The sequence below is a fragment of the Barbus barbus genome, assembly GCF_936440315.1.
Source record: "Barbus barbus genome assembly, chromosome: 43".
Lineage (NCBI taxonomy): Eukaryota > Metazoa > Chordata > Actinopteri > Cypriniformes > Cyprinidae > Barbus > Barbus barbus.
Window position 1 is genome coordinate 139,226 of NC_136721.1, and position 27,922 is coordinate 167,147.

The following is a 27,922-nucleotide window of genomic DNA, read 5'->3' on the forward strand; positions in this document are numbered from 1 at the left end:
GAATTATATGATACTAAATATTTATGATCCATTTATTTCCTATCAATCATTTCTTTAGCATAAACATGAAAATAACATTTCCAACTTAATCTGACCTGAATCTTTGGAGTGTAAATTATTATTATTATTATGATTTTTATTTTTTTTACTTTATAAAGAAGACAACTGGCAGATTATTGCTGATATGAAAAAAAAAATTAAACTTAAAAGTTATAGGAATTTATTTTTATTTTGAAAAATTTTACATTATATATTGGTTAATTATACAGATCCACATTTTTTGTCCATTTATTTAGGCTTATTAAATGTAAATGTTTTATGTCAAATTATTACATTTAATCAATGCATTTGATTAGAATAATAAGATACTAAAGAGTAATTATTTACACAAACTGTTTAACGCACCTTAGAGGTTGTATATATGCATTTGCACTGCAAGTACAAATGCATAAATAATGGTATGAAATTAATGTTTTAAAGGGCATCTATTATGCAAAATTCACTTACATGTTGTTTGGACATAAATGTTGGCAGTGTGTGTACACAACAACCCTATAATTATAAAAATCCACCCAATCCCAAACCCAATTTTTTTTTTTAATCCCCATAAATCATATCCCATCAGCATTCAAGTAAGAACTGTCTTCTTATTAGAGCTACATAAATTATTAATTCAAGAGTAGTGAGTGATTTTCTGTTTTTATTTGATTTTTGAAGGCATATTAACAGTGTGGACAGCAGTATAGGTACTGTATATTACGCTGCTGTCACTGAACACACCAATCTAATATAAACATGTGATTTCTTTCCCAGCTGTTTATCTTCACAGACATGTGTTTTTGTAACTTATGTGTGTTTTTATCCTAAACCTGTTTGTGAAAGAGAACTTAGTTTAATACACACATGCCATGTGACAGCCGCTTTCTGTGCATTTGCTTCGGATGTGTGCGCTGAGAAAAACATATATCAGAAGTTTAAACTGATATGGCTTTAAAACGCATGATTTCAATGCGATAGATATGATAATCAAAACCAAACAGATGTTTTTTGGCAGAGTATCTGAGGTATGAGCTGTAAAGGTACAGTCCTGTTCTGGAAAAGTGGGCGGGGAGCAGCAGCTCATTTTCATTTAAAGAGACATACACACAGCGCGTTTCTGCTTCTACTCAAAATAGGCATTTTCAAAATGATATAATAAATGATCTGTGGGGTATTTTGAGCTGAAATTTCACAGACATATTCTGGGGACACCTGAAACTTATATTACATCTTGTAAAAAGGGGCATAATATGTTTCCCTTTAAATAAAAAATTACTTTTTAGTACAGAAATATAAAATCCAAGTATTAAATATGAAACTAAAACCGCCAATGGGTGGCGGCAAGTCATATAACTTTACACTAAACTTTTTAAACATCAACAGGCAGGAATGACTAATTCAAAAACATCCTGTTAGAACTAGCAACGCCGGATAAGTCCATTACCTGACTGTGTTAGAGCTTTTGTTCTTCAGCTCCAGTCACATATGCATGAAGAACATTTTGCCAGTTAATGAAAGGAATTTCACATGATGGTCATTAGTGCTGACCAATAAATTCATCTTCAGCTTCAGTGTTACCCCTGTGCTGTGCTACATTTTGGTTGAGGCTTATAAGGTTTTATTCAAAGTTCAAATAATTTCAACACTTTGTTTCTTTCTTGAATCAGCATGTCTAAGTAAACTGGTTGGATGAATGGTTTACTGACTCACTCATAAAGCTAGCGTAACAATGTAACCTGAAGTCACTGCAAATTAACCACTTATACACAGATTGACAGCCTGTGCAGTGGTGAAAAGCTCAATGTCACCTTTATTTTATATAGCGCTTTTAACAATGTAAATTGTGTCAAAGCAACTGCACAATATCAAAAAAGGAAAATAGTGTGTCATTAATGAAAAATGAAAAGATTAAAAAAGATTTTCAGTTAAAGGTATTTCATTTTTGAATTCAGTGATGTCATCAATGCTCTGCAATGCATTGCTGGACTGCATCTGTGTGTGGTGTGAATGCTCCAACCTGTTAACATGGGCCCTGGAAAAAAAAAGTACTGCATATACAGGTCCTTCTCAAAAAATTAGCATATTGTGATAAAGTTCATTATTTTCTGTAATGTACTGATAAACATTAGACTTTCATATATTTTAGATTCATTACAACACAACTGAAGTAGTTCAAGCCTTTTATTGTTTTAATATTGATGATTTTGGCATACAGCTCATGAAAACCCAAAATTCTTATCTCAAAAAATTAGCATATCATGAAAAGGTTCTCTAAACGAGCTATTAACCTAATCATCTGAATCAACTAATGAACTCTAAACACCTGCAAAAGATTCCTGAGGCTTTTAAAAACTCCCAGCCTGGTTCATTACTCAAAACCGCAATCATGGGTAAGACTGCCGACCTGACTGCTGTCCAGAAGGCCATCATTGACACCCTCAAGCAAGAGGGTAAGACACAGAAAGAAATTTCTGAACGAATAGGCTGTTCCCAGAGTGCTGTATCAAGGCACCTCAGTGGGAAGTCTGTGGGAAGGAAAAAGTGTGGCAGAAAACGCAGCACAACGAGAAGAGGTGACCGGACCCTGAGGAAGATTGTGGAGAAGGACCGATTCCAGACCTTGGGGGACCTGCGGAAGCAGTGGACTGAGTCTGGAGTAGAAACATCCAGAGCCACCGTGTACAGGCGTGTGCAGGAAATGGGCTACAGGTGCCGCATTCCCCAGGTCAAGCCACTTTTGAACCAGAAACAGCGGCAGAAGCGCCTGACCTGGGCTACAGAGAAGCAGCACTGGACTGTTGCTCAGTGGTCCAAAGTACTTTTTTCGGATGAAAGCAAATTTTGCATGCCATTCGGAAATCAAGGTGCCAGAGTCTGGAGGAAGACTGGGGAGAGGGAAATGCCAAAATGCCTGAAGTCCAGTGTCAAGTACCCACAGTCAGTGATGCTGGTGTTGGTCCACTGTGTTTTATCAAGGGCAGGGTCAATGCAGCTAGCTATCAGGAGATTTTAGAGCACTTCATGCTTCCATCTGCTGAAAAGCTTTATGGAGATGAAGATTTCATTTTTCAGCACGACCTGGCACCTGCTCACAGTGCCAAAACCACTGGTAAATGGTTTACTGACCATGGTATTACTGTGCTCAATTGGCCTGCCAACTCTCCTGACCTGAACCCCATAGAGAATCTGTGGGATATTGTGAAGAGAAAGTTGAGAGACGCAAGACCCAACACTCTGGATGAGCTTAAGGCCGCTATCGAAGCATCCTGGGCCTCCATAACACCTCAGCAGTGCCACAGGCTGATTGCCTCCATGCCACGCCGCATTGAAGCAGTCATTTCTGCAAAAGGATTCCCGAGTGCATAAATGAACATAATGGCCATTCTTTTATTGGTCGGATGAAATATGCAAATTTTTTTAGATAGGAATTTTGGGTTTTCATGAGCTGTATGCCAAAATCATCAATATTAAAACAATAAAAGGCTTGAACTACTTCAGTTGTGTTGTAATGAATCTAAAATATATGAAAGTCTAATGTTTATCAGTACATTACAGAAAATAATTAACTTTATCACAATATGCTAATTTTTTGAGAAGGACCTGTATACTACAAACTGATCGTGTGAAACGGCATTGATTTAATTATTAGAAGGTGTGTGATGACCTACTACGGCCTCTCAGCCAGAATCCAATACAGTTGTGCTGACATTTAGAACATGTGCTGCTCCTGGAAGACTTCTGCTCCAACACACCTGCCTTTTATCTTCAAGGAATCCTGAAGACTCTGATTAGCTGATTCAGGTGTGTTTAACTGGGTTTGGAGCTGAATCCTGCAGGATGGTACAGTAGTTGTCCAGGAGCATGGTTGGAGATCCATGATTTAGAACAGCAGCATTTCTTTCTACCGCATCGCTATCTTTAGTCTAAGGTTTAGTCAGTCTTTGTCAGTCATAGTCTTTGCAAAGTTGTGGTGTGTTGTTTCTTCTGCCTGATTCTCCCTGTGTTATGTTCACCGTTTCTTGATCTGGATTACCTTTTATTTAAAATCAGCATGAAAGTTGCGACTGTCTTTTCTTCTCTACTGAAATGAGAGTGCGGGACTTGATTTCGTCCTTCGAGAATTGATTGGATCATTGGAAGTTGGGGCGTTACTAACAAAATGGAGGCAGATCTGAAATGCCAGTTTGCAGTTAGTGGTGGGGGATTTCTCGCCACTGGATTCACCACCGACACCCAAGCATGAATAAATGATTTATTTATTAGGGATGACGACTACGATCAACAGCACAAAACATGCCTAAACAGCGCGCGCAAGAAAGAAAGAGAGAGAGAGAGAGACTTTCATATATTTTATGAGAGACTGCCTGAATGACTGAGCGTGTCCTCCATCAGGTTAAGTCATATTCATGAAACAAATTAGTTTTTGATGTCCTAAGACTAATGTTGTCATAATATCCTTATGTCTTTTCAGTGTTTAAGGGTAACGTACTCCCTCATGACTGGTGTCAGTGCTATCAAGTGAAGTTTCAGCTTCAGCTTTTCCCCTGTTGTTCATCCCAGTTTCAACTAGCAGTCATTAGAGTATTAGTAGACTGTCTGCTTAATATCTTCTAACACTTTATTTTGATGGGTCCACAATATACAGCATACTGACTATGAGAAACTTTGCAAGTATAAGTCAACTTATTCTACTAACCCTAAACCTACCCTAACAGTCTACTCTGAGAGTTAGTAGACATGTAGTTGCAAATTAATGAGAATTAGTTGACATGTAGATGACATGTAGTTACAAAGTCACTTATAGTTAGTAGAATTTATAAAGTGGACTATCAAAATGAAGTGTAACCAAATTTTCCATTGCTTGCATTTGGATCCTACTTCTGCTCTTCCTTGCATTGACATGTTACTAGAGATGGAACGTTTGACACTGAGGCTCTGAAGCCTGTTTTACTCTGTTGAAGCAGACTGGTTCGAAAGACTGTGTCGAGGCTTGTATCAAATCTCAGTGATCACGTGATCAATGTCCTTAGAGGCTTCATACGTCACAATGAAACACCTGAAGCGAGGTGACTGATTCAAATTTTTGGCACAGCTTCATTCATTATAAGGAGACGTGAAATGCTTGGTGTTCCCTCCCTGCTTCATAGTAACACTTTCATGTGTGGATTGTGATTCTCAGAATGAAGACAGCTGCTAATGCGGAGTATTGCTTTTGTGTTGAAACTGGAATCAACAAGATGTGTGAATCATTTGAAAGTGGCTGCTATAATTGCATCTGACCTCTAGATGTCAGTGGTAGGGTCTGTCTTTGAGGCTTTGAAGCTTTTTAGGTACAATCAGGAAAAGCTTCACAAGGCTTCATCTGCCCATCTCTACATGTCACAGAAAAAGGTAATCCAGATCAAGAAACGGCAAACAACATGAGGAGAACCAGGCAAAAGAAACAACACGCCACAACTTCACAAAGACAACAACTAACTAAAACACTGGACTACTTATATACAAACACAATAACAAGATGCCAAGGTAACTAAACTAAAGGACTCTAGACAGGAAGAAACACAAAAGTCCAAACACAAGACAGGGGAACACGGGCAACATCATGACAGACACAGTCAGTCTACAATTTTGCAATAGAATTCAATCTGACCTCTTAAAATTTAAATCAATATTGTAGATGTCTGCTGAAGTCAAGTAGAGATTGAACCCAAATACAGTTTATTTCAAAGCAAAGTTAAAAACAAATTCAAACAAACAAACAGAAGCAAACAATGACCTGACAGAAACTATAACAGAAGAAACTCACTGACAGCGTCTTACCCTGAAACATGACGGCTAGAAATACATATGCAGTAATGAGTGAACAAGAAACACATAAAAAAAAATAAAGGATGGAAAATAGTGATCAAGACTATAATAATAGACAAGACATGATAAACGATAAAACAAACTCAGATCATGAATCACTAACAAAATCTTTGCAGATGTGACAGTAGGGTAATTTTTTACTCAATCAATTAAGGTACTTTGTTCATTTTGAAACAAAACATGTTGTGCAACCATTTGTACTTTACAAAAACAAAAATATGATAAAACGTAAAAGCCCTAATAAAAAAAGCAAACAGCTCACAGAGAAGTAAAGCATATTCACATATTATAAATACATAGATGTAGGTTTGAAGGTTGATTAACTTGTCATGTACATTACTTCTAGCAGGTTAAGACATTTTCCATAAGCAGATCACTTTCCTATTTCTATGGTACAGACATAGAGCAACTGAAGAGAAAGAGTAAGGCAAGCCATTTTGACTTTGATATGGATTTTTGATATCAACAATTAAATTTTTACTAGTTAAAATGCTAATTCTTGATATCAGGAATTATAAAAGTCAAAACGGCTTGCCATAGAAAGAGGCAGCAAAGTAAAGCACAAAAGTTACCTGCAAGGTCACAACTTATATTGGATAAGAGAGGACTGAAGAGTAACGGTTAATGTGGAGCTCACTCTGAGAATCACTGAGAATCACACGTTGCCCCATGCGCTTTTCCCTTTTCAGCAGTTATTTACAGACCTATTTATGTTAATAAAATGGATATTTGTTCATGATAAACATGGTAAAACACATGGAAATTATCTAAAAGATCTCTTTGGTCAGATATGGCTAGGAGGCATAAGCTGGCTTGGTCGTGGCTTTGCCATGTAGCTTGAGATGCCATTATGGCAGACATTATAACAGATCAACGGCAGTAAAACTCCTCATTTATTTATCCAAATTTATGTCATGATGTCATCTCGTAATCATTTAGGGTTAGGATCATTAATTTGATTAACAGGAAAACATTATCTGATTTCACTGTCCAGTTACAGTTTCACTTCTTTGAAGACTTTACTTTTGTCTGCTGTCCACATCATTGCATCCTGTTTTTTAGAGCTTCTCAGTCTAAGTGAGATAAAAGAAATGAAATGGTATATTTGAACTAAATTAGACTTTAAGCACATGTATTGTATCTAAAAACCACAAATCTTGAACTGAATAAAGAGTTCATGTTAGAACTATGGTAAGAATATGGGGCAATAATGCACTTACCCTTTTATTCGCTGCATCTGAGCAATGGTGTCAGGGAGAACTTTTCCTTTAGTTTCTGGCAACAGTAAAGTAATTAAGCCAGAAAACACAGCCAGGCTTCCAATGACAATATAAGGAATGTATCTGTAATAGTTACCTTTACAGAGAAAATGAATCAATTATCAAAATGCACATGCAATGTTCAGATTTACTAGTGGCTATATTTAAAGTAATAAAAACAAGAAAAAAAGTGAAATGTGACTGTACCCAAGTATATGATGAAGGGAGAAATGATACTGCCTATGCGAGCGGTCATGGAGCACGTTCCCATGGCCATGTTTCTCACCACAGTAGGAAAGAGTTCTGAAGTCACTGCATAAATGACACAGAATGCAGAGGTGACACCAAGTTTCCCCAGCATCTCCAGTGAGGTTGCCAACTCCATCAGGTCTGCACACACACAAACATATAACTAATGTAAGCATAAACAACCACAACAGGGCTTGTTCTTCATGCATGGATTACGCAGCTAGCTAGATTTTATTATTGGCTATTTGACTTGATCCAGGATTGTTAAATTCTTTAGAAGCCCATCCGGAGTTGCTGTCACAGCAACAGGTCCGTAGCTCAAACAGGATTAGACTATCATATTAAGTGAAGGTGATACTAAAAGTCTGTCCCAGCCACTGCTACTTTCTTACAAGTGCACCTTCTTAAAACCGGAACATTATTGTAAAAAAAATAAAAAAAATAAAAAATAATAATAATTCATTTTACTCATTGAGAGATTTATTCAATTTACTCATTAATTTACTCATTGAGAGATTTATTCATGAAGGACATTTATTCATAATTTTATTGCAGTCATACACACACTCCGTACAATTTGTCTGAGCCGTGCATTAATGTGAACAGTAACAGCTTTTATGCAGGTGGCTTTGATGCATCGCAGGAGATGCGGATTAATTCTCAAATTCTCGAAATGCGTTTATGATGCACGATTCTTTTAAGCACAGTCAATAATGGATTAAGAAACTTTAATTAATGCCATCATATATAACAAATCCTCTTCAAAACTGAACTGCTAATTACATTACTCTTCACATTGAAAAATGCAAAGTCTGTACAAATACTAGAAATGGTGAAAAATAATTGAATCATTTAAAAAACAGTTACATATTTTATCTATTAGATCTTTTATGTAATTTTTCTCGCTAGTTCTTGATCTTAACTATATGATGTCATTACGTTGCTGTCTCACCACCAGCCAATCGCTGCATTGCAGATCATGGTTTAGAGTTTTGACATATCTGACCTTTCCAATTAGTTTCTGTAAAAATTTCTCAACCATTGTGAGTCCCCTTACTTCATTGCTTAGTCCATCTAAATCTTATGAGTGGTCAGCTGAGAGTCAACATGCTTTTGATTCAATCAAAACTCCGATGTGCAATGCACCTGTTTTAATGACACCTGACTGTGCTCAAAATTTTAAACTGGAGGTTGATGCAAGTGCCGTGGGTGCTGGGGCTGTTCTTATTCAAGAGGATGCAAATGGAATAGAACATCCTATTAGTTATTATTCTCGTAACTTTAACAAACATCAGCTGAATTATTCAACTATTGAAAAAGAAGCTCTTGCTTTATTACTCGCATTACAACACTTTGAAGTCTACCTTGGTTCCAGTAGTCTTCCGATTGTGGTATATACAGATCACAATCCTCTCGTGTTTTTAACTCGAATGTATAATCACAATCAGCGTTTAATGCGTTGGGCTCTTATTGTCCAGAACTATAACCTAGATATCAGACATAAGAAGGGTTTGGAGAATGTCTTGGCTGATGCTCTCTCGAGAGTCTAGTTGTTTGTTTTTTTTGTTTTTGTTTTTGCAAACGAGTTTGTTCTTAAGGGTGGGAGTGTTACGTTCATAAATGTCTTTGTGGGAGTGCCTGTGTTTTCTTTTTTTCTTCTCCTGCCTGCTCTCTCTCCTTTCCCTGTCGATCTCTTAGGCCGCCTCCTTTGACTGCTGATTGGCTCACGAGGCTATCAGTCATCATTAAGCGATGTGACGCCGACCTATTCGCTGCCAGTAAAGTTTCCTCTGGCAGATAAAAGGATACTGAAAAGAGTGAATGGAGATCTCTTTTGCTCCCTGTTTTTGCTGTCATTTACTTGGTTTTTGACTTGCTTTATTTGTTATCCGTTTATGCCAAAATCCTTTGTGTTTTGTTCTGACATTTTTGATCTCTATAAACCTTTTGATTTGTCATTTCGTTTGGTTATTTTGTTACTGTGTTACTTGGATGGCGTTGCTTTTTGATTTTTGATGAGCTTACGCTCTATGACGTTTACTCTGTACTCAAGAGGAAGGTGGATAGGGAAGATGTCGTGTGACTTCCATTGTGCAACATTTAGGCAACTCTGTGTATAGAAACCCCAGGTAAGAGGTGAACGCCACCCACTGTATGTTTTGTTTTATTAGTTGAGAGTAGGGAAGTATACAGCACTTGGCACTGAAGATTTATTTTCTTTTTCTTCCTTTAGTTAGGTTAGGTTAGAGGTTTAAATAAGGTAGAATTGGTTTTTGTTTCTTTCTTTCTTTTGGCGTCACTAGTGTCCCCTTTCTCTTGGGTTGATTTGCTTAGTTTTTTTTGTTGTTCATTTTTCATTTTTTTTGAATTGTAAATATTGGTTGTCTCTTTAATAACTTATACTTTTGTAAATATACTTTATAGTTAAATGGATTCTTTTCCGTTTGTATAATAAATCACTTTCGTTGGCAGTTCATGTCCTGGCATTGTTTCTTTTACAGATTTTGCCATAATCTAAATGTTACTCCTTTTTCCCCTAGACTAATCTTAAAGGGGTCGTAACACAATGAACATGTCAACATGGACTAATCTCAGACAACTTAATCCAGATATTTTAATCAAATCCGCTAATTGTTTGAAGAATCAAATTAGCCAGAGATCAGTTTTGATGACTAAAAGATCTGGCATCTGGCAAATCATCACAGATGTATTAAGGAAGATATGAAGAACGGACCCCAGGAGCAGCTAGGATCAAGTCAAGTCAAGTCACTTTTATTTATATAGCGCTTTTAACAATGCAGATTGTGTCAAAGCAGCTTTACAGTATCAAATAGGAAAATAGTGTGTCAATAATGCAAAAGGACAATAGTAAACACTCAATTTTCAGTTAAAGGCAGTTCATCATTGAATTCAGGGATGTTATCATCCAGCTTAGTTCAGTTGAAATAGTTTCTGTGCAATCAAGTCAACGATATCAGTTGACAATCAGAAATCCTGATGTGTGGGGGGAGCAAACCACACACCATAGGAGCAAAAAGGTTAAATCTAGGATTTCTTTCCCTCATGTTTGTGGTCTCTCACATTTTAAAGATCTTATAAGATTTTTAAAAATCTTTTAGTGTGTACCCAGCATAAGCAAGCCAGAGGCGACAGCGGCAAGGAACCAAAACTCAATCGGTGACAGAATGGAGAAGAAACCTTGGGAGAAACCAGGCTCAGTCGGGGGCCAGTTCTCCTCTGACCAGACGAAACATTTCAATTCCAACTGCAGCAAAGTCAGATTGTGCAGAGGAATCTTCTGGTTCCTGTGGTCTTGTCCCGATGGCCGTCTAGGAGACAAGGTCTTCACTAGACTAGTATGTGTCATATCTGCCACTGTGGTTCAGACCCATGGGCGTAAATTTCATTTAACAGTAGGGGGGGATAATAAATATAAAATTTCTCATGAGCAATTTTTGAAGGGGACACAAATAATACAGTCAAATTGTACTTATAAAGATATGTCCCCACAGTGAAAAATGTTGCTTCTATCATTATTATTGTAGCATGGAGACTGCGTCATTATGGTTATTTTCAAAGTTTTTCTCAGGTTCAATGACAAAGCAGATTTTTCTTCAAAACTATTTATTGCATTGTTTATGTTGTTTACAGTCAAGCCATCAACATACAATAAAATTTAAACACGACTGTAGCCAGTTGTAGTGGAAAACTGTAGGTCCGAAAAAGAGCAGAACCGAACCGAACCGAGCTGGTACCAGTCAGTGGAAAACCCCCATAAGTTGCAGTGCACTATGCAACAAGCTATTGTAAACAAGCTAACGTTAACTAGATAAGTTATATTTTAATCGCTAAAATAGCATCGGTAATCAGCATTTTTGCCGCAACTAATTTATGAATGAGTCTGCATCAACTACATTAAAGAGAATCGCTTTATTTAAAGTGAATAAAGTACCCTACTTACTGGAGTTCAACATTAACTGAGCGGCAGCCACACACCTGACTCGAGTGTGGAGTAGGTGAGATGAACTGGGAAAGCAGGCAGTGGGCCAAACCACTGTGAGGAAGGGGAGGGGGAACTCAACTGTTTCTAAATGCATTTTTTGCGTTTTTTTTTTTTCTACTTACACAATTATTTTAGGTATACATACATATATATTATTTTCACAATAGAGAGTGCGATTTTTTTAAATAATTTGTTTGGGGGGGACAACCCTCGGATGGGGGGGGGGGACATGTCCCCTCCGTACCCCCCGGAATTTACGCCCATGTTCAGACCTTATTTCGGCAAAAGCTTGGTCACACTCCCTGTTTGACTGTGGACACTCTTTACTGTAGCAACAGCATCAGCAATCTGTCAGTCAGCTTGCCACTTCTTAGAAGTGAACCGTCCTGGCTGAAGTTAATCAGTACCCTTCTGCTTCTGCACAATTTTAAACTGTCCTGCATACAGGAGGACAATTATTAGGACAGTGCTGGTCACTCTAATATGACTGGGTCAAGGAACAACTAATGAGCCTCTGATGTATGGCATATTGAATGGTTTGAGACAAAGAGGGGTGGCTGACCAAGAGAGAGACCCTATGACAAACTGACGTTCAGTGGAATGAGACCTTTGATCTCACGCTCTTCAGTTACTTATCTTTCTCAAAGTCCCTTTAAAGCAAGTCATGTCACTCGGCGGCCATCTTTGAATACCTCTCGGGCATGCAAGTGCAGCTCCTATCTCTTTGAATGGGAAAACATGAAATTCTCCAAAACTGTTCGCCAAGTTTACGATTAAATTTCATATTTGAAATCACCAATGAAATCTGACAACAACTGTATCATAAATGTTGTTTATTTCGCTCAAATAACGTTAAAAAACTTATTTTTCAGGTTAGATCAGCCAGTGGGCATGCACAGTCCAAAGTGCACGACTCAGAGCGCTGACTGTTTCTATAGCAACCGGGACTTCTAAAGGCAGCTGCAGTGACGCGCTGACTTTACAGATTAGGGATTGGCTCTTTTGTTCAGAAGGCAGGGCTTCGTTCAATAGAGGGACCATATTGAGCGTTGCATTTTTCCCCAATCAAAACTATGAGTGACACGTTGTGGGTATTCTATAGTCTTTCCATCAGATCACTCCACATGGTGCTTTCATAATTCCTGCCTATGTTCCCCTGTCTTGTGTTTTGGACTCTTATTTTGAAATGTATTCTCCCGTTATTTCTGTGCCTTCTTGTGTTCACTGTCCCTGTTTGCCTGGCTGTCCTGTTTGTTACCATGCCTACTAATCACCCACACCTGTCCTTCATCAGCCCCTGGTTAACGTGTATATATACCCCTCTGTTTTAATTGTGTGTTTTGTCGGTCATTGTTTTTCCTGTATGTGTTTCTAAGCGATTGCTCTCTTGGTTCCTGTCTGTGGTTTGTACACTTGTTCCAAATTTGGATTATCTGTGTTGTTGTTTCCAACTGAACTTGTGCTTGCGTGTGGATTCTCACTCTGTTTCATCCCAGTGTTCACTACAGATCCAAATGATTTACTCAAAGAATTGACTTGCAATTAGTGATGGTTAAATGAAGCTTTGCGAAGCATCGAGGCTTTCCCCTCAACTGTATCATAAAAAGGTTAATTTCTCAAAGCTTTTCAACATGGTGCACACTAACGACATCTTGTGGTCAAAAGGCTGAAAAAGCTGCCTTTGTGTCCCAGATGACCCAGCCATTTTTGGATTGTTTCAGAAAAAACCTGTATAAAGTAAAGAAATATCAAGTCCATATAAATAAGTCTTTCACATGTCAGTCATTGTATTACACAATATATTAATAATTGAGTCTGAATAAATTTGTGGAAGAAATAGGCAAGGCTGTAGGCATATATGATAAAAATGAAAGAAGATTATCATAGATTTGTCAGGTTAGGTGTCTGTGAACACATGCAAATGTTTATTCGTATTATCATTTATTCTAATCAATGAAGTGAGTGACACTTCAAACTGTGTAAGCGGTTCGCATTATTTGAATCAGAATATGAAGCAGTCATGTGGTTGTGTGTGAAAACAAAGCTTCGGACATCATAGATCACATGGTTTTGGCAAAAATAATCAAGCTCCGGTACAGTGCTTCACTGTGAGATTTTTTTTTTTGATACAAGCTTCGAAGTTTTGGTGTCGAACATCACATCACTACATGCAATCATTTCTAATCTCCTATACTGTGGAAGTAGTTTCTGTGTAAAAGTGTTATTGCTGTCCAGAAAATTATCTACAAACTTCTGTAAACCTCATGTCCTATGCAGACTTAGAACTTCTTACCCGACTTAAATGATACATAAACTTTTGTAATTGCATTTACCTTTCACACTATCAGTTGTGTGATGCAGAATATGATCAGTAAATGTCTTACCTTTGGGAATGAGCTGTATGAGGAAAATCATCGCTCCGCCCATGAGAAGAGTGGAAGACTGACAGAATCTCCTACTGCAGTATTTGAGCAACAACATGGCTATAATGAAAGCTGGCACCTCCACCACTGCAGACAGGAAAAAATTCAGGTACGGGTTGCCATGAAGGTTTGTGGTGTTTAGAATGAGAGCATAGTAAGACATGGTGATGACCATCCTAAACGACAAAAACAGCCCTTGTAAATCAGTTGCTTTTATCAGTCTCTCAGTCCTGCTAATAAAGCTTTCTTCCAGTACTACACATGTTGGCTGCTTCTCAAACGGAAGGCTGCAGCTCTCGGCTGCCACGTCATCAAATGTCGCTGAAGGTCGTCTCAATCAGAAGGATCATTGGAAGGCAGCTTTTGTTTTGCGTCCTTCATTCAGCTGAATTTACTAAACTAAACTGCCAATAATTTAAGCCACTGGGGGACTGCAGATGGCTGTGATTCACTGTATTGCATTCATAGAAAGCCAGATAATATAAAGATTTGTAAAACAAAGAATTTTTCCCAAATAAGTTTTATTCGTTTTTTTCATGCCGTGACGCTGAAGGCAGGAAAATATATATGATGCAGTCACGCGCACTAGACCGTCTCATTCTAGCGTTTAATGGCGAGGAGGAAGCCTCTGAAGGGCTGAACTAGGAAGGGCGCGCTCTCAGTAGGATGCAGCCTTCTGTTTGAGAAGCACCTGTTATATGTCTCACTAATCTGACACATCCAATTCAGACTCCTGTCTCCGCTAACTAACTGATCAGGTGTTTTAGATAAGGCACGCATCCATCTGACACAGGGCTGGGCAACTTCAGTTCTGGAGGGCCAGTGTCCTGCAGAGTTTAGCTCCAACCCTAACCAAACACACCTAAACAAGCTAATCAATGTCTTCAAGATCACTAGAAATAGTTTTAGACAACTTTTAATTGTTGATCTATGTGCACTTGCAGACTGATGTCTCCTCACTCGTGTGTTTTGTCTGCCCATCATCTGATGAGGTGTGATTCATCTAGTAGTTGCTGGGCTGTGCTGACTACAAACTCACACAAACATTCAAGCTTGAATGTCCATGTTACAAAATGTACCAGTTTGAGTGCGTGTACATTTTTATGATTAATCACACTAAACTACTGCATTAAACCAGTGGTTCTCAACATGTTCCTGGAGCCCCAGCACTGCACATTTGGCATGTCTGCTTTGTCGGACACCCATTTGAGTTCTTGGAGTCTTTATTAATGAGCTGATGATCTGAATTAAGTTGTGTTTGTTTAAGGACAAATGAAAAATTTGCAGTGTTGAGCTCCAGGAACAGGGTTGAGAATCACTGTTATAGACCTCTGTGTGCTGTCCCAAGAAGCAGAATTGAAAAACTTTAACTTACACGCAATTTAGAGCAAGTATTTATTTTGTTTTAACATGATGTAGGTTAGGTCAGCTCGAACTCTAATCAAACACACCTGCCTTTAATTTTCACGCGATCCTGAAGACCTTAATTAGTTGCTTCAGGTGTGTTTGATTAGAGTTGGAGCTAAACTTTGCAGGACAGTCGATCGCCAGGAACAGGGTTGGGCACCCCTGATGTAGGTAATATAGTTAATGACTGTGACCAAGTAGAAATTGAATTCTGGATAAACAAGCTCTATGAATAAAGCAAGAAGATTTTCAGGTCCCATTAAGTAAAGCAGAAGCTAAAGTACTCATAAGAACATATGCACAATCAGTATGGCAGGTATATTGGGATGATAATGAAATGGGTAGACATTTATACAAAATACAAAAACAGGTTGGTTCAGGGAGAAGGGAGAGCAGGAATCGAAGAGAAGGAAGTATCATAACTCGGATGAGAATAGGTCATACTGGACTTAACGGTACACTATATTAAATTGGAAAACACCCAACTGGGGAATGCATACACTGTAGCCAACAAGAAACAGTTGAGCATGTACTACTTCATTGTAGGAAATATAACAATGAGAGATGTCACCTTATTCAATCATTGAAGAAAGTAAAACATCATGAATTTACTTTATTAGGTCTATTAAGGGAAACAGCTAGTAAGGTGTATGATGATATTATTAAATTAGTGAAAGTAAATTATATAACAGAATATAGGGTTTTGATTGGTTTTTAGTTTATTATGTTTATTTTCTAGTTTGTTTATTTGTTTTGCTTGGTTTTAATATTGATTTATATTTTGTATACAAGCAAATATCTTGATCCATACTCCATTCCAGTTGGTAACAGTAATGCACCAATAAGCTAGGTTGCCAGCCGCCAATAAACACCAAAGAAGAAGTAGTAGAAGAAGAAATTGAAAAAAAGGGGAAAAATTAAAACATAGCAACAGCATACCACAGAAGTGAACAAATCATGATGGTTAAAACAGCATTAGAGTTCCTTAAAATGTCCAGAATATTATGTTTTTTCTCCCTCATCTTTGCTGATTCCTCAATCTAAGGAAAAATAAAAAGCATCAATGAAACTGGAGCATTGAAAAGTGAGTCTGGGTTTATTTAAGGCCTGTTTGACTAAATTTCATGTCCATGTTTTATAGATCCTAAGTGCAATGAAGTGTTACCTCAGAGGAAGTGAAGATGACTTCAGGTGCGGTGACCTTATTCTTTTTAGCTGCGTGTCTCAGTATGGCTTCAGCCTCTGCTATTCTCCCCTGAGAGAGCAGCCATCTAGGAGACTCTGGAATAAACCTGGTTCAACAAAAACAAAAAGAGTTTTCTTACTGGTTTAGTTTCACAGGACCTGAGGCTTCTACCATGAAGCTGGGTGGCTAACCAGATAGGTTTTAAATTAGCCAGCCCTGGGTTTTAGGTACCACCAAAGTGGGTCAGCTTTAGCTGGTATTCTTCACCATAGTAGCTTGCATTCCATGGGTAAGGGGAGAAAATAAGAGGAGAAAATAAAAGGCTAAACTAAACTACTGACTATCCTGAAACAAAAGAAATATGCCCACACACTCTTTACAGCTCAGATGACTGGATTGCTTTCTCCAGGTATTATAGCCCTCCTGTCTTTTCTTAGTTTATATCCATTTTATTTTCTTATGAAATTTTCTTACTTCATGTGTTATCTTGATTATTCCCATTTCTTTGTCAAATTTACAGTATTCATCTGCTGTTTCAAAGAAGTGACTTTATAATTCTCTGCGGCTCTAACTTTGTCTCTCCTAAACTTACCACCACAATGGCACATACAGGAGCCCAGTGAGAGCGTTGGTAAGCACCAGCCATCGCCAGCTACGGATGAAATAAGCTGCTAATGGAAGGAACATCTGACCGATTCCAGACCCCATGAAGATACCCAGAGAACCAAACACCACCCGACTCGCTGGACTGAGAATTTCACTGCCTGTTGATCAGGAGGAATGTGTTATTCATGTGACAGATGATTTTTGAAATCGTGTTAATTATTGGAAGGAAATTAATCATTTTACCTAGGACATATGCTACAACATAATTAGAAAAACCACTAAATCCCACAAAGAAGAAGATGGCAGTGAAGATTTCCCAGCTTGGAGAAAACATCTGGATAAGGATAGTTACTGTCTGCATCGCCATCATGGCAAAAAGTACAGGCCTTCTGCCATACCTGCATACATCAAATATATCATGTTTAATAATTTATTATGAAAATATTTCAGTCATATTTAATTTCCACATATTTAAAATCAGAGGTTTAGCTAAGCTGCCTGCTCTGCTAGCTGATAGCATGACATAGTTTGTGGGATGCTTCATTTAGGAGGCGCTGACCTGTCCGACATCTGTCCTGAAAGGAAGGTCCCCACCAACACGCCAAAGAAATATATCGATGAGGTCAGTGGCCCTTTATACTCATTCTCACATATCAGGTCCCACTGAAAAACACAGACAGAGTAAAGTAACTTTTAAAAAGTTAATTCTGCTTACGTTCATAGTGTACCTTATAAGCTGGTCTGTGTCAGAGTTCCCAGGTTTGTCTACTGAGCACATTTGACCTAAAACAATATTACTATAAAACATGCTGTATAAAATCCCATGAAGGTTCTTGTCATTTCTTGATTTCTTGGCCCACAGTGAGCCAGAGAGAGCCCATGATACTGTTCTCTTCATATGTCCCTAAACCAACTTCTTCTAGAGAAAGAAAGACATCAACTACCACTTACCAAAGAAGGGACATTTTGCTTGTTTTGCAGATGACATTATCTACATAAGTATGAAAGCCTTTTCTTTTTTTAAACTTCACATCAAACCAAACCAAAAATTACTCATTATCAAATTAAATGTAACCTGTTAAAATACACTACATTGCAATCTGACAAAAGAGAAAAATATAATGCAGTATATTAAATAATACATTTCCAAATATGTATTTTAGGCAATTTCTTATGTATTTTTCAATATATTGCAATATACAAGGTTGAGAAATGTATTTCACTACAGATTACAAAATGCATGCTTTAAACGCCATTTGTAATGCATTTATTGAGATTAGGGTTAGTTTTGTAGCTTACTCTAAATACTTTAGAATACTTTGGTATATTAATAAGCTATCTAACACAAAAGGTCCTCTAGAGAAAAGTGACATCCACCAAACAGGACTTGGTTTTCCTCTGCATATTATTTTTAACAACACCAGTTTTCAACAATATTTATTGAAGGAAAAGATGTAGACAATCTAATGCTCAGATGTTCAAGAAGGCAACACAATGCATTAAGAGCTGGGGTGAGTACACTTTTTGAATATGATGAATAGGGTAAATTGAACAAAATGGAAAAAAAAAAGATCTTTTAACAAAATAATAAAAATGTACACATCATCCTGTTCAAAAGTTTGGAGGTGGGGTCGGGGGGTTACCAGATGTTTGGAGGGAGTAAATACTGAAAGAAATGGGGAAAGTTTAGAATTTTGAGTTTTTGTCATTGACGGGCCGTTTGCCAACAATTTGCTTAGCCGTAGCACTGCTTGTAAGAAGGGCCTTGTCCAGAGGGTGGATGAAATACAGACCAAGATGTTGTCTATGGAGACATTGGTTTGCTTAAATGTGAAACAGTGAAAACTGAGCTAAAGTCAGATTCTTCCCCTTATAGTCTGTCCACCCCAGAATTGCCTTTCCTCTGCTGCCTAAGGTTGAACAGGGGCTCAAATGCATGCAGTCCTTCGGGATCATTTCTGAAGATAATTTCATAACCCCAGTAGGACAGTTCTGTTTTAATAGATTACCATTCGGGGTCACCTCAGCACCCAAAATGTTTTAAAAGAGAAATGAGTAAACTTCTAATTCGGCACAAAGGTAGAGTAGTTGTCACGGATTACATACTTGTCTATGGCAAAGACTAAAATGAGCATGACGAGAATCTTGAGGCCATCAGAGTGTCAGGTCTGAAGCTGAACCAGGTCCTGCTCTTGCATATTATGATCCTGAGAAACCCACTAAAGTTAGCACTGATGCGAGCAGTTTTGGGTTAGGAGCTGCTTTGCTTTCAGTCCATGGTGATATAACATGTGCAACTGCATTCTGTTCCAGAACTTTGACTGAAGCAGAGTGCAGGTATTCCCAAATTGAAAAGGAGTGTTTGGCAGGAGTTTATATTATCACTATATATTTTCCCCAGTGTCTTCATTTATTCCACAGCCAGGGTTGATCACCCAGCAGCCGCATCACATTATTGGTGTAAACATTATTGGTATTACTGCAGCTGACTTCAGTTGTTGTTTGTTTGTGGGTCTTTCTGCCTTTAGTTTTGTCTTCAGCAAGTGAAATGCTGCTCAATTGCGATGAAACCAGGAGATTGCCTGGGACTGAACAATCAAATTCTCATTAAGTTGGCCCAACTGCACCTTTACTGGACACTAAACCACCAGTTGTGACTTCCAATGGAAAAGTTGTGAAAACACCAAAACGTTACCTGGACTGAAATGGACTCTCTCAGTTTACAGAGGTGGATTTGAGTTTGAGTTAGTTTGTTATTGTTCCTACTGAAAAAAAAGAAAGAAACATAAGATATAAAAGAGAAAATGAACAGTACGTTTACATTATTTTACTTGATTTGTTTAATCTGTTTAGAAGGAACAAATGGGAGTGTTATGAGATTGTTAATTTGTTTTGTGTGAAAAATGTTCTTTTCAAAAGAGGGGAAATGTGTGAAACCAGCTTTATTATAAAAACAGAGCAGGACTACAAGGAGCACAGGAGTACAACCCCACGCACGAAAGATAATTTCGCACAGAGCTGAAAATCCAGGTTTTCAAACAGAGATGGCAACAAAGAGGCAAAACTTATGGACTGCAGCTTTAAGTCATATCAGATATGTATTTTTATAATAGAAATACATTGTAGAAAATGCCCATCCATGTGTGAGATGATAATATAAAATGTAATAAATATATATAATATAATAAATTAAACATTACCTCTTCATAACAGTGTTTTATCATTTATACCTATAACTGTTATATATGCCAATAAAATAAATGTAATAATCATATTAGAATAATATTACCTTATTTATTACTTATATTAGCCCTTTATAACTAACATATCATACAAATATATATATACATATATACAGGGGCGTCATGCACTCATTATTTTTGAGGGGGCACAGGTGGGTGGTGGGGGGGGGGTGTCACCATGCGACACACAGCAGCCACTAGCACTTATGTTCTTATGTTTTATTAATTTTTTTCCTTTTTATTCAAAACATTCCCAAACGCATTTACTATATCATGAAATATCTCGATTCTCACCTTTATAGACTATGTTAGTTGATAGTGGACGATGGTCAAAGTAGCCTAATAATGTAATCTATTAACTATGCATACAAACCTGTCTGTTTACTTAAGTAACAGATATGGGCGTCATGCCATAACATAATTTAATACTAATGACTTTATTTTTAATGTGAATTAACATGGAAAGTTAATATGAATAAAACCATTGTAAGATAGGCTACTTATCATAACACTTTCATTGTACAGAAAGAGAGCAAAGAACATTACATTATCAAAGAACATTTTCACTGACAATCTAGAGTTCAAGCACTCTCAAAAACTCCCATTAAAATCACTGAAGCTGTTTACACTGTGAAATGAATATCTTACAGATTCATACACACATCTGCACTTTGTTGTTTCTATCGAGAGAATTAGCCAGAAAGAGGTATTCAGTCAGCGAGCGAGAGAAGAAAACACCGGCATTTTAGCGATGACTCATCTGAACGCCTCTGGTCATTGCATTCATAAACTCAACAGCATCTCGTGTGATTGGTTATAATACAGTGCTGTACAAACGCATCTGTCTCAGTGCCAGCCAGCGAACGCAGATTTTAATTTAGCAGCTGATGATATAATGCATTGAACTATTTAATCCTGCTCCTGTGTTGTATCAAATATAGAAAATATTCTTCGGCTATTTTTTGTCTTTTGGAAACTGCATTAAAAATCCATTTGGCTCAAAAATCTGAGGGGGCATGTGCATCATATATATATAATAATAATAATAATAAACTTTATTTTCTATAGCGCCTTTAAATGAAGATCTCAAAGCACTTTACAACAACAGATAAAACCATACACAATAAAAAGATCAAAAACAAAAACACTACAAATAAAACAATAAAAAATACATTACTCTTTTGAGTAATACAAATGTTTAATTAAAAGCTACCCTAAAAAAAATGAGTTTTAAGGCGAGATTTAAAAGTGCTAAGAGTTTTAGCTTGCCTTATCTCAATAGGTAAAGAATTCCACAGTTTTGGAGCTAATGAAGAAAAACCCCTATCGCCCATCAATCTTAAACGGGTTAAAGGAACAGTTAGAAGACCAGTTTCAGATGAGCGAAGGTCACGTGTTGGAGTATAAGGAATTAAAAGCTCAGACAAATATTGTGGTGCCAACCCATGTAAAGCCTTGTAAGTAAGCATCAAAATTTTAAAATCAACCCTAAAACTAACAGGAAGCCAATGCAAAGACTCCAAGATCGGTGTAATATGATCTCTCATCCTAGTTCTAGTAAGGATTCTAGCAGCCGAGTTTTGCACTACCTAAAAAACAATTTGTTTAGGGTAGCTTTTGATGCCCCAGCCAACAAGGCATTACAATAATCAATCCGGGTAAACACGTGTGTTAATCAACCTCTCAGCAACAGGAAAGGACAACATTGGACGTAGTCTGGCAATATTTCTAAGATTAAAAAAAGATGTTTTAACAGTGCTTTGAACATGTGGTTCAAAAGTTAGATTAAAAAAGTTAAAAGTTTAATTTTGTGACATCCATTCTTTTATCTTAGAAATACATGTGGAAAGAAAATCAACAGACACGGTATCATTAGGTTTAGTATGTATGTAAATCTGAGTATCATCTGCATAAAGGTGAAATTTTAGACCAAGAGATCTCAAAAGCTGACCAAGTGTAAAAATATAGATGTTAAAAAGCAAGGGGCCCAAAATTGATCCCTGAGGGACTCCAGATTGCACAACACCAATTTTAGACCTAAATCCACCCATGGAAACAAATTGCTTACGATCAGAGAAGTAGGACTTAAACCAATTAAGTGCAATATCAGAGACCCCAAAAACAGTTTCTAGACAAGTAATTAAAACCGAATGATCTACAGTGTCAAAAGCGGCACTGAGATCAAGAAGGATCAAGATTGAAAGATAACCAGAATCTGAAGCAATTAACAAATCATTAGTAACCTTGACCAGTGCTGTTTCAGTACTATAGAATTTGCGGAAGCCAGATTGCAAAGGTTCAAAAAGATTGTTTTCAGTCAAATGAGGAATTAACTGAGAAGCAACCACTCGCTCCAAAATTTTAACAAGAAAGGGAAGATTGGATATGGGACGAAAATTTGAAAGTTTTCATAATCAATATTTGTCTTCTTTGGTACTGGGGTAACTGTAACAATTTTAAACGTTGGCGGGACAACCCCAGTAGACAAATGCTCAAAACAACAGGAAACAAGGAAGCAAAACATGACTGAAACAGACTAGTAGGTATAGGATCAAGTAAAGAAGTGACTGGCTTCATTTGAGAAACCTCCTTTTGAAGAGAGTATGAATCAAGTGCAGAGGTGGGTAGTAACGAGTTACATTTACTTCGCTACATTTACTTGAGTACATTTTTTGGGTAACTAATACTTTTAGAGTATATTTTAAAATGGGTACTTTTACTCTTACTCAAGTATATTTTTAGAGAAAAAAACGGTACTTTTACTTCGTTACTGTGGGCGACTCTCCTCTCGTTACTGTATCTTAATGCAATACAAGTTAAAAATGCTTCGGTTTATTCCAAACGCGCCGTCTACTTTTCTCTGGGCAATGAACGATGCCCATTCGCGAATGATTCATTTTTTTGAGTCGATTCTGTTTAAAGGCTTTATCAAACCTGTTGGCAAACCAGTGAATCGGTTCGCGAATCAGTTTGAATGATTCGTTCAGTTCCCTGCCGCACGCGCTGAGTCTCTGAAGCGGTTCTCACTCAGATAACAGAGAGTTTAAGAACATCAAGAGCGCTGAAGACGTGGCTTTGGATCTACAGTTCAGGTGAAAGCAAATCTGCAAAGGCTTGCTTGCTAGAGCTATATGAAGATCTTTTATTAGATGAACACCGCGTGTGCTATCTACTGTTCCACAGGTATAGGCCACGATACCACTATGACATTACCAGTTTGTACCTTACATTAAATACAATGTATAATTTATACATTAAATAAGCTGTCACAGAGTATGAAATGAACACCCGCGGAGCCCGCGTTAGCTCTGCGCAGCGGCGCGCGGCCTGTTCTAGACACAATTAATATTCATATTTTTACAATATTTACGCTTGCAAAAATATAGGCTACATTTGTTTACATTTTGCAGAACAGAAGATCCGTCACTATGCATTTGTTTCGTTATGTTCAGAGCAGTCATGTGATTTCAGAGGTTTCAGTGTCAGAGGTTATAGCATAATACATAATTAATTTACTTTAAAATATAATTTAATTCAGTGATGCAAATCAGAATTTTCATCAGCTGTTTCTCCAGTTTTCGGAGTCATATGATCCTTCAGAAATCATTATAATATATCGATTTATTACCAGTGTTGGAAACAGTTTCCCTGCTTAATATTTTTTGGAACCTGTGAAATTTTGTTCAGGATTCTTTGATGAATAGAAAGCTAAAAAGAGCAGCACTGATAATAAATCAACATGATTTCTGAAGGATTATGTGACTCTGAAAACTGGGGTAAAGGCTGATGAAAATTCTGATTTGCATCACTGAAATAAATTACATTAAAATATATATATATTTTTTTTTTATTTTTTTTGAACGGCTGTGTGTGTGTGTGTATGCACATACACATTACATAAATGTAATCTATATATCTAAATAAAAATAGACTATATTCAGTACCTATATGATCCAAAGTAACTAGTAACTAACTACTTGAGTAGTTTTTTTATCCGATACTTTTTTACTCTTACTCAAGTAACTATTCAGACTATTACTTTTACTTTTACTTGAGTAAATATTTCTAGAAGTACTTTTACTTTTACTTGAGTACAGTTTTTGGCTACTCTACCCACCTCTGATCAAGTGTACAAAAATTTGAGAAAACAGTACCAGCATAAGAAACATTAACAGAAGAGGACGACGATGAAGTAGAAGCACAAATACCCTTGCGTACATTATCAATCTTGGTAGCAAAAAAGTCGAGAAACTTATTACAAAGATGAGTTGAAGCAGTAACATGTAAAGAACTATTACACTTCAGCAATTTGTTAATAGAGTTAAACAGTTGTCTCGGATTTCTTTGGTTGTCATCAATCATCTTAGAAAAATAATTCGATCTAACAGAAACAATTCTAGCCTTATACTCTTGTAAACAATCTTTCCAAGCTTCATAATTAACAGTCAAACCAGAAAGACGCCACTTCCGCTCCATCTTACGACAAGATGTCTTCATCATACGCAAATCGTCATTATACCAAGGAGCAGGACGTACAAATGAAACAGAACGTGACTTTTGAGGAGCAAAAGTATCCAGGCCAGACAGGAGAACAGAATTAAACATGAAAACCTTTGTCTCTAATGGATCAGATGAAGAGAAACTACTTAATGAGGAATCAATGAAAACAGAAAAATCAGAAACCTCAATTGATCTCCATTTCCGACATGTCACAATACGAGAAGAGGAGATATTGGCACCAGGTAAGTACAGATCAAAAAAGATTGCCAGATGGTCAGACAATCCTAAATCAACAGTAGACAACTGAGACACAAGAGATCCACTTGAAATCACCAGGTCTAAAATATGTCCTTTGTTATGTGTAAAACAGTCAACAAACTGATTCAAGTCAAAGCACTCCAGTAAAGACAAAAAGTCTTTTGTTAATGCAGAATATTTTTTGTCCATGTGGATGTTAAAATCCCCCTGAATAAGAGTTTTCTCAAATTTGAGGCACAAATAGGACAACAGCTCTGCAAATTCAGGTAAAAAGTCTCTGTTTGCCTTAGGAGGCCGATAGACTGTAACTATAGCAGTGGAGAGGGACTCAGATGTAGTCAGAACGAGGCATTCAAATGAATTGAACAAAGGAGCAACTACAGGACTTAAACTGTATCGTTGATTATACAGCACAATGATACCCCGACCTCTACCAGAGGATCGCGGGAGATCAAATAACCCGTAGCCAGCAGGAGTAAGTTCATTAAAAAGAAGACCATCCAACTGCTTATGCCATGTTTCAACCAGACATAGAATGTCCAGTTTTTTTTCCACAATGATGTCAGATAAAGTCACAGCTTTGTTGTTAACGGAACGAGCATTAAAAAACGCCGATTTCAACAGGCACGGGGACTCAGAAAATGCCCGAGAGGTCTCTTTATATATAGGCACAGACAAGTTGTTATAGTTAATCCCAGCAGGTCTGTACAGCAGCCTTTGAGGTTTACGAAAAAATGTTGGATAGGAGACAACATCAGATGATAGATGTGCAAACCTGCGCCTTGAAGAGCGATGGATGTAGCGTTTACGCTGGAGAATTCCAACATCTCCGCAGATTGTGTAAATGTCATGTGTCAAATAATAGTTACGCTTTAGTTTCAACAGCTGACAAACAGTGTACCTTAAAGCCATGCAGGAGGAATCCACACTAACAGCAGCCTCGCAGCAGTGTAAATCCAGAGCAGGGCAACAGGAAAGTTGGTTCCAGTAACTCAGAAATAGGAGCAATAATCCAACGCGTGAAGCGTAGTTCCACATCGCCATAAAGCAAGACGACACAACGGTCTTCTAAGCTCCAAAACCGTTATCACACAAAATCATCAGCAGTAGTAGCAAATAATAAAACAAACAAAACGGGAGAAAGGAGCGGCAGCCAAACGCGCCAGCGTACCCCTTCAACCTATATATATATACTGATACAATACTGATATATATATACATACTGATAAAAAAAAATGGAAAGCCTGAATGCACTGTAAGTTGCTTTGGATAAAAGTATCTGATAAATGAGTTAATGTAAATGTATATATATTTTTGGCCTAATAACATCTGGCAAAGGGACTACCAATTAAAACTAGCCTTTGGGCTAATTTGGGTACATTTACATTCATGAATGTTGATTAATGTACACTGTCCCTTTTTGTGAAATCAATAAATAAACATATATATATATATATTAGTAGGCTATATTAGGGAAAGGGAAAGGGAAGTGGTGTGTGGCCAAGTATGGTGACCCATACTCAGAATTTGTGCTCTGCATTTAACCTTAAATTTAAGTGTACACACAGTTAACACACACCCGGAGCAGTGGGCAGCTAATGCTGCGGCGCCCGGGGAGCAGTTGGGGGTTCGGTGTCTTGCTCAAGGGTCTCACCTCAGTCGTGGTATTGAGGGGGGAGAGAGTGTTGGTTATTCACTCCCCCACCTACAATCCCTGCCGGACCTGAGACTCGAACCCACGACTTTTGGGTTACAAGTCCAACTCTCTATCCATTGAAGATGGATCTAATGAAGATCTTCTGCAGCATGTGATAATTACGGATGATTGTCTGGGGTCAGGGCTGGAACTGAAGTCTGCAGGTAAATCTCCAAGAGCGGGATTGGGCAGCCTGGGCTGCTTTAGATAATCTCTGTTTTATGTAATATTTAATAAAGCTGGAGGTATAAAGTTAAATATTATCTGACTCCCAGTAAACGCATTACAGCAGTTGAAAAGTGTTCTTCATGTGGCGGATTCAGTTAAGCTGACATCTGCAGTTAATTTTATATCTTTATGCTCTCACCAGTAATTGTATCTTTGTTAGCTCTCCTTCTTGTGCTCTTTATGAACTGATCCATCCATGTTTTAAATCGCTTGTCCTTTGTTCATCAGAAATTTGCACTTATGTTTCCCCCCAAAAGGTGAAAGGTGCCAGTTACTCAAACTGATATTCGAAGGAAGATGTGTATATATATATATATATATATATATAAAGGTTTTAAATAGGCATTGAATATTTAAAAGAAATAACACTTCTGCTTATTTAATATAAGTTGTCGGACTGATGTTTTTACACAAAGTATTTAAAAGAAAACAGTGCACACACGTTCTGAATGATCATCTGCAAACCTCTCCGTAGCTTTATCTCAAGAAGCCTTTGGGCAGTTGGACATTAGACTGCAGAGCGACAGTACATCAGCATGCAAACAACCCACAACTCACCTCTGTCACTATTGTAGACTCGTAAATCTCTTTACTGTAGTTCCAGCCGTCCACACAGGACTCAACCTCTATCTTGCTGACATTGACATCCACATTTGGGGTGTAATTAAGCACAGAAAAAATTCTCACTGTTTCCATTTTGTATCTGGAGCAGGAACTGCGTTTTAAAACACCATCTTGCATCACCATCGGGATTGCAACTTCTCTCCACATCGCACTAATATTGTGCTCCTCAGGAATCAGACACTCGTGAGATGGTACGTCACCCACAAAAACGATGTAGATGCCCACAAAACCATTTGGAAGGATACTTATAGCTAATGCTAAGAAAACAGTCAGCTGGAATGGACCCCATGTTCCCAGAAAAGCAGTGATATCATCATAGTCCCTCATTTTTTAG

At 37.6% G+C, this 27,922-nt stretch overlaps 1 protein-coding gene across 1 annotated transcript; it reads right to left on the minus strand.

The window, feature by feature from the left end:
- Window positions 1-7,123: 7,123 nt before the first annotated feature.
- slc22a4 (solute carrier family 22 member 4) lies at window positions 7,124-27,915 on the minus strand (the record flags this gene model as incomplete). Its single annotated transcript, XM_079404626.1, has 9 exons — window positions 7,124-7,263; window positions 7,374-7,556; window positions 13,803-14,017; window positions 16,188-16,288; window positions 16,414-16,540; window positions 17,027-17,198; window positions 17,284-17,438; window positions 17,600-17,703; window positions 27,523-27,915. The coding sequence occupies 9 exons, from the start codon at window positions 27,913-27,915 to the stop codon at window positions 7,124-7,126; spliced, it is 1,590 nt and encodes a 529-aa protein (XP_079260752.1).
- Between the last annotated feature and the right edge of the window lie 7 nt (window positions 27,916-27,922).